This window comes from Manacus vitellinus, unplaced genomic scaffold (assembly GCF_001715985.3).
Source record: "Manacus vitellinus isolate BGI_N305 unplaced genomic scaffold, ASM171598v3 scaffold_14_pilon, whole genome shotgun sequence".
NCBI lineage: Eukaryota > Metazoa > Chordata > Aves > Passeriformes > Pipridae > Manacus > Manacus vitellinus.
The window spans coordinates 11,773,403-11,786,001 of NW_021939063.1; the positions used below are offsets into that span (position 1 = coordinate 11,773,403).

At 37.1% G+C, this 12,599-nt stretch overlaps 1 protein-coding gene across 1 annotated transcript in view; it reads left to right on the forward strand.

The window, feature by feature from the left end:
- The window catches only part of EEFSEC (eukaryotic elongation factor, selenocysteine-tRNA specific), an 87,336-nt gene that overhangs the window by 21,023 nt on the left and 53,714 nt on the right, over positions 1-12,599 (forward strand). The window contains exon 4 of the mRNA XM_025894711.2: positions 10,163-10,804. Coding sequence (XP_025750496.1) covers positions 10,163-10,804 — 642 coding nt within the window. The remainder of the gene's footprint in view (positions 1-10,162; positions 10,805-12,599) is intronic.

The window sequence follows — 12,599 nt, forward strand, 5'->3', positions numbered from 1 at the left end:
ATTTTTAAGGTTCCCTCGTGGACCACATTTAGCTTCCTTTTAAAAGACCCATAATGGATTAAAATTATTTATAAATTGAAAACTGTTTATCAGCTTTCTCCTGACCGACGACTGTTTCTTTATCACTGATATATAAATTCCCAGGACAGACATTTCTCAGATTTTTTAGAAAATATTCTGACAGTGTGTCCTAAAACAAATCAACAATTAAAAACAACAACAAAAGCAAAACTGCATTCTGTTCGTAGTTTATCCTGAATATTTTGGTAAACATCCCATTAACCAAGAGAATCCTCTTGATCATTCACTGTGCCTCAATGGTACTTGCACATCTCTGCACAACAGGCTTGTTCCCTTCCCTGAGTTGCAGTAGGTTTCCCATATCCCATGTTTCTGTTACAGGTGTCTGTGATACTTGATACTGGAAAATGAAACTGCTTGTCTGAAAGAAATAAATTTGCACAGGTACTCAGAAATACTAAAATATGCTGGTGATTGTTGTAATTTCTTTGGATCTTGATGAAGGTTTTAAAAATCATGTCAGTAGGACTACAACTAAGAAGTATCCGGGTGTAAAATGTAGAAATATTTATTCACCTGATGACAGCTGAAAGGTTTAGGGAAATAGAAAGATAATAGAAGATTAGAAGTGTTTAAAAGATAGTTTGTACTTCTGTCATTTGAATACTGCTCCTGGCTGTCATTGTCAGAATATACTAGGTATGCTTGCAGCATGTATCAGGAATTCTTTCTTTTATAGTCAAACCTGGGTTTTTTCGAATTGGACAGCTCTTCCACAGCAAGTTAACAAATCCTTGAGAGGCAAAGAAGTCACAACTCTACGTCTGTTGTAAATGCTTGTTGTATCAGAGGTGAGGGACCCTTTCCATGAGTTAATCAAAAAGACCTATGCAAACAAGCAAGAGGATTTTTTTCTTCAGTCAGTCACTACAGTTACAGAGCCTGACATTGTTAGGTGAACCTTCGTGATCTCATACGCTACTGCAGACTCTCGTGTGCCAGACCCCTCTTAATAAAAACGTGGGGCACTGGATACACAAATTCATAGCAGCTGTCACAGCTGGGCTGTGCTGAAGTTTGGTCAAGACCCTTTGAACTTTTTATTTCACACTAATCCCATTTACTGTGATCAATATACGGACCTCCAGCTCCTAGGTCTGTTAATTAGGTGTCAAGTGTTGGGTTGGCCTGTGTCAGGCTGTAAAATACAAACACAGAAGAGACTATCGGTAGGGAAGTAAAGTGTTTATTGTCTGAATGTATAAGAGTGAAAAGTTGCCTTCCTAGCCTGAGATATCCTTAGGGATCTTAGGAGTTTTTTGTTTCTCTCAGTAGGGTAAATGTATGGTTAAATATGCATTTTAGCAAAAATATTAGCGCAATTGGGAGCTGCAGAATAACGTAAAAGATCCAATTCTGCAAATAATTCAGTGTTGGAATAGCTCTTTGATTACCTGTGCCCCTACCTTTTTCCCCTGTTAATAAAAATACTTAATAATTACTCTAAGGTTGCTCTGAGATGGGAGTCCTTTCTTGTTTTGTGTATGTACATCTAAAATGAAGTTTCCTCTAAGACTTACCAATGTTTATTTTAACTTGTGCTTTCTAGCATTCAGGGAATAGACAGGATAACTTAGATCTTGATTTCCCCATCTCAAAGAATTTCGGGAGGTTTTTGAACTCCCCCATCTTTAGTTCTCAATCATTCAGGGAAGAGTAAATATGTAGAATGATATTTCAACTTTCATACATTTTTGGGTTCCTTTATTTCAGTTTTTCAGTGACAGAAAGGACTGGGGAGTTTTGAGTAGTTTGTTTCATCTCCTTTGAAGAAAACCTAAAATTTATAATCCCAGATCAGACCTTTCCTATAACTCAGGCAACTCATCCTGTTAACTGTTTTAATATATGGCACCGCTATTTCATTAAACAACATCCAGGAATAATTAGTTCAGCAACGATGCCTCGGAACAAAAGCCCTTGATTTCGTTTAACTTTATAAGTTGGTCTCTTTTGATCTGCTAGAACACATCTGGGGCCTTTAAGAAAGCAGAAAGAAAAATATTAAATGTTTAGTAAGGCTGTTGGTGAAGGTTTTAAAGCACAGTAACCCTTTGCTACCAGGATGTAGCTCAAAGGCAAAAAAGTGTGAATTTCTCATTTCATGAACTATGACATGGCACCTCTGTATGGTAAATGCTGGGTTTTTTCTAGTTGATGACCACTACATTTTGGCTTGATTCTCATTTCCATACGATGCATTATCTTCATCCTTTCCCTGATTTTTCTGACCTTTTGCTCCCTTCTTCCCCTGGCTGCATTTGAATGGATTAATCAGAATCATTACTGTAAACCTGATGGTTTTTTGTACAATGTATCTTTGCATTAGAATTTGGCTTTGCTGCATCAAACTTTGCACTGCACTGCTTTGTTCCTTTAATAGCTTAGTATTATTTGCCGAGGTGGTAGGGATAAATCCATTTGTTCTTTACTCTAGACTTAACTGCTTAGATTTTGCAAATATCATAGAATCCAGAGGATATAAATTTATTTGTCTAATCTTAATCACTGTTATGACTTGTAATAGAAAATTGCTTACCAGTTGAACTCTTTAAAATTTGCCACTAAAAAATTCCTGCCTCAAGGGAAAACTATAAAGATTTTGTATGCCAGTTGTTTCTTATTTCATAAACTAAAAAGTATTGCAAAAAATACTTGTCTGATAGTAATTAATTCCTTTTTCTTTTCTTCCCGTAGCAGAGGTAGCTTTTGTTTTGACTGTAATTAGTACAAGGAATTCACTAGGAGTAGTACTGTATCATTTGACATGTACTGATGTGCACGCTTGTGTTTGCTTGTTTGCTGCATTGCACTAGAGTACTGTTGTATTTATATTCCAGGCATTTCCTAGAAAATGTACAAATCATCACAATTAATGTTAACGTTTGCCACAGCTAATGAAGCCTACCAGATCTCTCAGTAATTATTCATCACCTTTGTTTCATTTTGTATAAATCATGGCTTCTATTAACAAGCTTACTTTAGAGAAAGGACAGGAGAACTTTGTTCATGAGAAAGAAATGAGCAAAAGAACTTTGTTCTTATTTTTTCCCCTGGACCTGTCAAAATAGAAGCAAAAAGAGTTGAAAATATTATTTTTCATTACAGGTTTTATTTTTAAATGCAGCTTTATGTTCGCTCTATGTTTGTTTTCCTTAGTGAGCCTTTAACTCCAAGGTTGTGACCCAATAATGACCTCCTCTTTCCACTCTCAATTGCTTTTGACCTACTCCATTAAGTAAAAAGAAATAACCTAACAGAAGGGTAACCAGATCACTGCTACCACACCAAGGAAACAGGCAGGCTTTGGGATGCTCTTCTTTAATCTCTCTATCCACAGAGCCTTCATTTTAATTTGCAAAATTGAACCCAGATCGAGAGCAGTAAAGCCTGAATACGGTAAATATTCATGCCTCAGTGATCTAGAGTGGCTCCATTACATTTCAGAGATTGGGAGAATTACCTTTTGGATTATGTATATTCATGGGCTGATTTTTATTTGAGATATAATATTACTCACATTGGGCTACATGTCGCATATTCTACCAAAACCAGCCTTCTCACAAAGCTCCAAATGTTCCTTACACATAAAAGTTTTACTTCTTTACCCTATAGTTTCCTCTCTTTTATGCTTTTCAAAGACTGGTAGTAAACAAATTTCTTTTAAAGAAGAAGGAAAAAATGCCAGTAGAAGTTCTTCTATAAAACCTTCAACCCTGTGTTTGCTGTGATATGTTCTCTTGCATGTGACTTTGAAGTCTTCAGATAAAAGTATTATTATTGTTCTAAACCTAAATCTATTTGGAAAAAATAATTCAGTTCGTTCTGTTGGAAGAAGAAAATTCCAGACAACCTTTCTTTAACCTATCATTTTGCATTGGTTTTGACTTCTTTTTGGATTTTTTCTTTGAAAAATGTTTTATTGAAATATTTTTGATAAGTTGCAGAAATTTTAATTGGTACGTAAATGTTAAGCTGCTTCTGTGTCATAGTTTTACTATGGGTCTGACATTCTCTGCCTAGGTACTTGCTACCTAAACTCATTGGCATTATACTGTGCTTTTAAAATGCATACTTTGTCATCTGTAGTGATAAGTAGTACCACTTTATTTGGGATACTTGACATCTTATTCCTATTTTTGGTTAAAAAAAAAAAAGAGATATTTTAGTCATTTTGAGATGAAAGAATGTATGGTGGGTGTCTGCCTTCTGCATCCTTCCACACGTCCTGGAGGTGGGCATCTTATCCCTACATATTCCCCAGATATTTGATGTGTGTGCCTGCCAGGCACTTTTGACCAGAGGACTAAAACAGAGTGTGGTTCTCCCCTGTGTGAATAGATTCACCCAAATCTAGAAGAGACAAGGCAGAGAGAAAATAGAAGTGCAGTGGGGCTTGGTGCTCTTGGTGAATCCCAGGGAGAGGTAAAGGGTGGGAGCCAAGGAGCATATTAGGAACATGTGCTACTGGGAGATGCTACAAGGGCAAATCATACTTGGGCAGCCTGATTTGGCTTCTGGGGCAGAATGTAGAGACAGGAAGAGTCATGATTTTAGTGAGGCTTCGGCAGCATCTCTCACAGCATTCTTCTGTGGCAACTGGAGAGGTGTGGGGTGGATTTAGGGGGTTTGGTGCAAGTTAAAAATTGCCTGAAGCAGTCGAGGCTATTGGAAGCTTTGCTGTGAATGAAGAAAATTGCTATGAAATGATAATAATTCTGCAAACTCAGCTTTTTGGTCTCAACAACTAGACACTGGGTTTTTCTTGAGAATTTGGTTAGTGACAAATGCTGCAGTTGAGTTTATCTACAGTGAGGTGTAATGCCAATGTTATATCACAGGGGTGACAAGATTACTGGAGTTTACCAAATAACTACTCCAGTAAGATAGCATATATGTAATACAGTGTGAATTTGATGAGTTACAGCAAATAATGAATTCGGGGAAGTTCAATCATGAGAAGAAAATAAATAGAGGATAGTTTTCTTATTCAGTGAGATTTGTCCAACCAGTACATGGGATAGATTAGGTTCTGTTGAAAAAATTTGGGATGATATACTTAAAGGCTACAGGAGACTGCATAGGCACAGAAGGTCACTTAACTTTACCTGCAAAATCTTAATGTTAACACTTGCTAATTTTTGGTTTGTGATTGTGTGCATGAATATAGTATACATGTAATTTAAATTAAAATTATGGTATTAAAGCAGAGGAAGATCATCGACCTGCTTCTTTTATTTATTGAGTGCATATTTCAGATGCTGAGAAAGGAAATAAACTAAATGGATTTTATTATCCCCTTTTATATTGCTTTGTATTCCAGTGTTGCAGTGCAGGCTATGGTGTTATTTTATCAGTAGGAGGAGTATATTAAATAATCTGATAGCATGTGTGTGGTGTTGCATAAGTGGTCATATGGTGAATGCCCTTATAAACCTCACTTAAAAAAAGTTAGGTTAAAAGAATTGTTCTATGTGAAATAGTTTTTCTTCCAGATGCCATATTCCTTTGCCACATGGAGGTGAGGCCATGGATAAATAATAGATTCTAGAAATATTCAAGATCTTTCAGAAAATTGTTACTAAACCACACGATCTGCTGGAAACTGCAAACCTTGAGTTATTTCTGACTCTTGGAGGTTTCTGTTCTTTGTAGTTGATCCTAGCTGCTGTTGTGATGTTGACTCAAAAGAGAAAACTCTCCATAGCCTGAGCAGTGGGCAAAGTTTTGCATTGTGTGATTTGCTGTTCAATGATGTGTTATTGACAGCTCCTGGTTTATTGCCATTTCATACTGTTTCAAGATTCTGGCTAAAGTTTTGGAACTAATGAGTTATGACATGATCCACAAAGGCATCTAAGAGAATTTAGATATTATTTCATACCTTATTTCTTAAAATAAAATAATTTTTGTTACTTGGATGGAGGAGAGGCCTTTACTTGTGATTTCTGATTGCTCGTTGTTGCTGTCTTGTACCTTCACAGCCTACATGTCCTTTCACTGCTTTTGAGCAGGAATGGTTTGCTGGCTTCACTGAACACATGGCTGCTTGCTCATCTACAGGGTTCAACTTTGTCATCCCTCATAAGGCAAAGAATTCAGCATTCTTCATGTTTAGAAGGGAATTTATGAAAAGATCTGCTTATGGGTAGGGAGCAGTCTTATATCTGAATTAGAGTTTTGCTTAGTTTCAGTGTATGTGCTTAGATATGGGCTGGCTGAAAGCTAAAAATTGTGGTAACCTTTTTGCCAATGTAGCTTGATACCTTCTGACCACCAAAAGATGATACTGGAAACAGGCAGATGAGATACCTTATTCTTTATTTGGATTTGTAGCAGAGCAAAAGGGAGGAAGGCAGTCCTTACTTTCAAAAGCATTTTAGTCATGCAACTGGGCCTTAGTTTGTTGCTCCACTTCTTCTAGATGATATTAAGGTGGTATTTCTTGTATTTGGCACTTTGCTGCAAAATATGACCAGTTTATACTTCTCAAAAGTGATGTTTGTTTTTTTTTTTCTTGTTTGGGTGCTGATTCAGACAGGCTTACACTTGGTGTACTTTTAAACCTCTGGGCTGAAATGGTACTTTCTTCATTTACCAGCTCCTCTTCCTTCTTGGATGTAAGTTTAAAGATGCGACTCATCTGGGCTCTGAGGTGTGATCTTTATTTTTAATCTGGTTGGAGTCCTCTGCATTTGAAGTGGGGTCTGTTTTTATAATACATATATAATAGTCCTTTTATAAATACTGCGTTTTTAATCAATAATTTCTCTAAAATATCATTGAGACTAATTACTTTAACTTTGCAGTTTCTCATCACTATTACAGGCAAATCTGGTTGCTGTATCTTTGATATCAGAAAGATGCACTCACAGCATTGGGAGGCAATGTGATGGCTAGGTTTTTATCTAAAGAAGCTCTGAGCAATGGCATGTGGCTGATAACTTAATGGAAGTTGGATAAATAAAGGAAAAGAAGCTCTGACATATCAGGGCCAAAAGTCATTAGTGGACTTCTTCTGTATCCTGTTTTCTATTAATCTGCAGTAAACTGCTTTGAAAATCTTACTGGGCTTTTCCTTTGGTCTTCAAATAACGGGTTCTTTTATATTAAATACATTTGTTTATCTCAAGGGCTGAACTATTTGGGTGCTTTTGATTTCTGTTTTGCGTTTTTTAATCTGCATTTGAGCACAAACTTCTTTCTCACTCTCTTTATGGACCTTTACATAATGCTTTAGGAACATTAATGTGATTATACAAATAAAATTTTAAGAGAAGCAAATATCTTTGCAAATGATGTAAGATTTCAAAATGTGGCTCTGGATTTATATGATGAGATATAATCAATTCCCCTGTGCCACAACTAGAAAGTAAAATGTGAGTGAATTTCTTAGCAAAGTTTTATAATGGTATCCAAGTTCTCCATGTTTATTTACATGGTTCACATGCAGTGAAGTCATGACTTTTGAATTTCACTGAATATTGTTCCCCTTCTGTGTCTAAAGGCCTGATTTCCCTGCTCTGTTGAATAGATTGCTAGAATGGACCTTGCACTATTTTCCTGGACAATGTAAGATAGAACTCGTTTTACAGACAGCAGTTTGAGGACTAAAATGGGGGCTTAAAATAAATGCAAAGAAATACCAAAGCTATTTGTCATAGCTGGTCTTGGTTACAAATTCCTGTTGATCAGGACAGAGTGCTCCGAAGTATTTTACATCATTCTGTTGGTAGATGGGTGGACTGAGTGGTCTGACTCCAACTCTCTACTTGAAAAATCCTTTGCTGTAAAGCTAAAGAAAGTGTGTGAAACCTTAGAACTGTGTTATAATTTGTAGGGATCCCTTACACAGAGAAACGAGGTATGCAAAAGAGAAACGAATTTAATACTGAGGGTCAGTTGCATCCTTTTCAGTGCTTCTGGGTTTGTATTTTAAGGCCAGACAAAACAAAGATGAATTTTAGTTATGTACTTGAGCCTCTTGAAGAAACCCCCTACATTTGGAGTATTTTAAACCATGGGCAAATATCTCTGTCAGTTGGGGTCAGAGTAAAATGGAATGAAATACTGTACTGATGTTCATGGTCTGCTCAGCAAACAGGAAATCAGTGATTTAAAGCTACTCTGGCTCTTGTTATTTGATCCAGTGGGTGCAGACCAACTCCCTGATTCACTTCTCTACTGGTTCCATGTCTGACCTTTTGAAGGAGATGCAATTCCAACTCAGTTTGGGTGATCTAATCCACCCCTTAATCACTTATGCACACTCTGGCATTGTTCTGGTCAGATTCTAATTCCTACAAATGTTATGCTCTTGGAACAGAGGTTATGGTCAGTTAAGATACTGCTGTATTGCTCCCTTTACAGTTCTGGTGCTGAGAGCATGAGGGGGAAAAAGGAATGGGCTCAAATGTGTCCTTCCCATCTACTTCCATCCTCTGATATGTCAATGGGAACTTTACATACAGTAATAGATAATACTTAAAACAAATATAGATGGACTGATTAAATCATCTACAAGGTACTGGATAGATCAGCATGAAGTGTTGATTTTCAGTAGGTTGTGTAATGCAGTGTGTTTTCCTCCTTGTGTCTGAGGACAAGTAAACCTGTCTGAAAGCCATACCCAGCTCCAAATAAATCAGGTGACTCTGAAAGCCCTGGGCACTCCTTCCCCTCTGCTCTGGTTCTGCCCAGTAGTTTGTTCCTTCTGGAATTTTTTAAATGTTTACATACAGTTTGTGGGTGGGTTTGGATTCAAGATTGAGAGGATCTCAATTCTTAAAGCTCAGGATGTGCAGGACTTGTCTCCTGTGAGAGAGTTGTGGGTAGCACAGGTAATCTGCTGTTTAAAATAGACAACTGGACAGATCTCTTGTGCACCTTCCAGTTCCAGTTTTGGTTTGAGGAGTGACAATGCTGGAAGATTCCTTTGTTCTTGTCAGTTTATTGACCCTGTCCATGGTTGTAGAAGAGGACAGATTTACTGCCAGCATTATCATATGTGAAGTCACAAAAGTCTTTCAAAATGGTTTGGGCTGGTACTTCTCATATGGCAGTTTCATTCTTGTAGTGCTTGTTTATATCTTTGAAACACATTTAAAACAACCTTATTTTTTTATTTTTTAAGTCCTTAAACATTGTATGTATCACCAGTGTTGCAACTATAACATGGATTGAAACTGAAGAGGGATGGGTAGTGAATGAAAGAAGGGAGGGTTTGGGAAGAGTTTGCTTCCAGCCTCCAAAAGTACAATCTTGGAAGTGAATAGAGAGCTGGAGGTAAACACTAAATTGTTTCTCTTCAACTTATCTAGATAGGTAGCACTGTCTAGCAGGCTTAGCTAAAGGGATAATGAATGTATATTTGAGTACAAAAATGCTTGAAACTGAAACTCTGCTGAGTATTTACAATGGCCTTTTAAGTCTGTTTTGACATTAGTTAAGATCTTGACAAACTCTTTTGGTCCAGGCTTTTTAGTGAGGGGGTTTTTCTCTTACATGATCACACTTCTTGATCTCCTTTCTCATAATATTTTGTGGATTCTTCAAGAATTCGCAGGCACTGATGTGGCATTTATTTTGCAAAATGTTGTAGTAATAACATTATAATCTGTAAAAGGGCATTTCTTTTGGTTTTGTTAGCAACCAGAGATTCAGGGAACCCAAACAATATTCATAGTGGTGAAGCCCACTGGAACTGTTATTTATACAAATATGCTTTTCCAAAAGCAATACAGGTTTTTTTGTTTTTTTCCAAAAGATGTGTAGTTGCTAGATTTTTTTACTTTTTTTTTTTTTTTTAAATCAGCTTTCTGTTTTAGCTGTGACCACTTTTTGCTAACTTATTTTAAGAGCTCTTTATATTCCACTTACTGAAGGTTTTAGTTCTGCCTTAGACTTTTCATCTGGTCCTCTATTTTGATCTAAGTTTCTGCAATTTGTTCCCTTCTGGGTGGTTGATACCTGACAATATAAGCATATATCATGTGATATAAGCATATCATGATAAGAGTGTTGATGATGCACTCATGTGCAATTAATTACTTCGTTCTTTTTCCTCCCCTTTCATCAACAGGTGACCAAGAAAGTCAAATCCATGCAGATGTTCCATACTCCTGTGACTTATGCTATGCAGGGTGACAGAGTAGGTATCTGTGTAACCCAGTTTGATCCCAAACTGCTGGAAAGAGGCCTGATTTGCACCCCAGATTCACTTCACACCATCCATGCTGCAATAATTTCCTTGAAGAAAATCCAATATTTTCGAGGAACTCTTCAGACTAAGGCCAAGTTCCACATCACAGTTGGTCATGAAACAGTTATGGGAAGAGTGATGTTTTTCAGTCCAGCCCCCGCTGACTTCAATGAAGAAATTCAAGAAAATGTTTTTGATTTTGAAAAAGATTATCTTTATCAAGAGCAATATTTGTCCAAGGACTCAGTTTCTTCAGAGGAGAACAAAGAAAACGACCAGGCAGGAGAAGTCCAGCTCCCAAAACAACAGTGGGCTTTGCTAGAGTTTGAAAAACCAGTCACTTGTCCTAAACTGTGCCTTGTGATCGGCTCCAAGCTGGATACAGATATTCACGCAAATACCTGCAGGCTGGCATTCCATGGGGTGCTGCTCCAAGGCATGGAAGACAAGAATTACACAGAGACTTTCCTTCCAAAGCTGAAAGTGTACAAACTGAAGCACAAAGAAGGACAAGTGGAAAGGGTAAGCTGTCTCTAACACTATATTTGGGAACTGGAAATATTTCTTTCGTGTAAGTACATATATTGGTGGGCTGCAGAATTTTCACTGCTATGTTCCAGAGTCTAACATTCTCTAATGTTTATATACCTAGTGTATTACGTGTGGTCTACTTGCAAACAGTCAGAAATCCTTGTTTAAAGTGACTTGTGTATTCAGTGCCATGCAGTGTTGAGTAACTTGATGTCTAATCAGTGTGTTCTTCCCAGAGATTTGCTTTGTGTACCTCCCTAAGTGACAAAACTTCCAACTTGCCATTGACATATTTCACACAGTCTACAGCACACTGGAAATGTAAAGACAGTGTAAACAAGAAGGATTAAATTATGAGTTAGATTAAATAACACAAAGGACACTAATTCTTTTTTGCATTTTCACATTGTAATAAATAAGAACACTTATTTTAGTAGGCAAAAAGAAATCTCCTACAGGATGCCTTAGGGAGCTCTGGCATGCTGAAGTTGGAATCAAGTTTGTAACATGAAGAACTTGAGCCATGCTTAGCACGTTGTTTCTGTGTGACACACATGTTAATCTGCTGTAGTGTATGTACTTGATCCACCTCAGTGTGGCAGAAGATAGGTGTTTTTTGGAGGAGTTAGCACCTACAGTAAAAATTAATTGGGATTTGCTTTTACCGTCCCATCAGTATGGAGACACTGTCTGACAACCACTGTCTGTGGTGGTTGGTACTGCATTGCTGGCATAAGTTCAGTCTCAGTGGTGGTTACCTTCCAGTCAACAGTGGGGAATCATTTGTTTATACATCACATCATGGAATTTTTCACGGTGAATGATTTAGGTGGAGAGGTACAATATATAAATAACTTAATTGCAAACTTTAGCAAATATTTACTTGATGTATTAGTGTGATGGGTGTTCTATTAACTTTCATGTGAAGAACTATTAATTTTTATTTGCCTAATTCAAAACTTGATTGTTTGTAAAAACCATTTAGTTTCCTTCTTCTCAAAAATCTATAAAGCTGAGTTGAGGACTGTGTAATCTCTCCTTCCTTTTGTATAGGAGACTAAACACTTGGCATACCATGCCATGTTTGCAATGTACAATGCAGACTTCTTGACTATTGTTTATTTACTTTACTGATTTAATACTATGAAGATCCCTGCTGGGGCATGATTTTGAGTTAGTGAGGTTCTTCAAAATGCCTCATGTACATTAATTGATCAAATGGGCAATTCACATTTCTCCCTTTTTTTCCTGAGGTTTCTGTGGCATTTTTGGCTTAAAAAAAAAAGGAAAAGAAAATACAAGTTTCTCCTTTGAATTTCCACTGACTTTGAAGACCTTTTTTTTTTTTTTCAAAGGAACTGCAGACCTGTGGTATTGTGTTTTGTTTTGTTTTTTTTTGGATGCCAGTTTTGACACCAAGAGGGAAGGTAGTTAGGATATCTGTAGCTTTCTGAAAATTTTATCTCCATTATTATGGGTTATATGGGACACCAAAATCAGCAGTCACTCTTCACAATTTTCGTAGCAGGTGAATTGTCTCCTTTATTTGACATGGCTGGTTACTTTTCTCTTTGTCTGATGCTGAACTAAAAGTAGGAGTTGAAAGTATTCTGTCCTCTAAGTTGCAGAGAAGCTCTAGACCAAATGTGTGTGTCTGGGTGCTTGTTCTTCTGGCACTCCAGAGCTTTCTGAACTCGTGAAACATTTGCCTTTATCTTGGCTAAAACTTCACTCCCTTGTGCGTGGCCTATTCTGCCAGGATCTGGCAAGACCTGGCTTATCAACT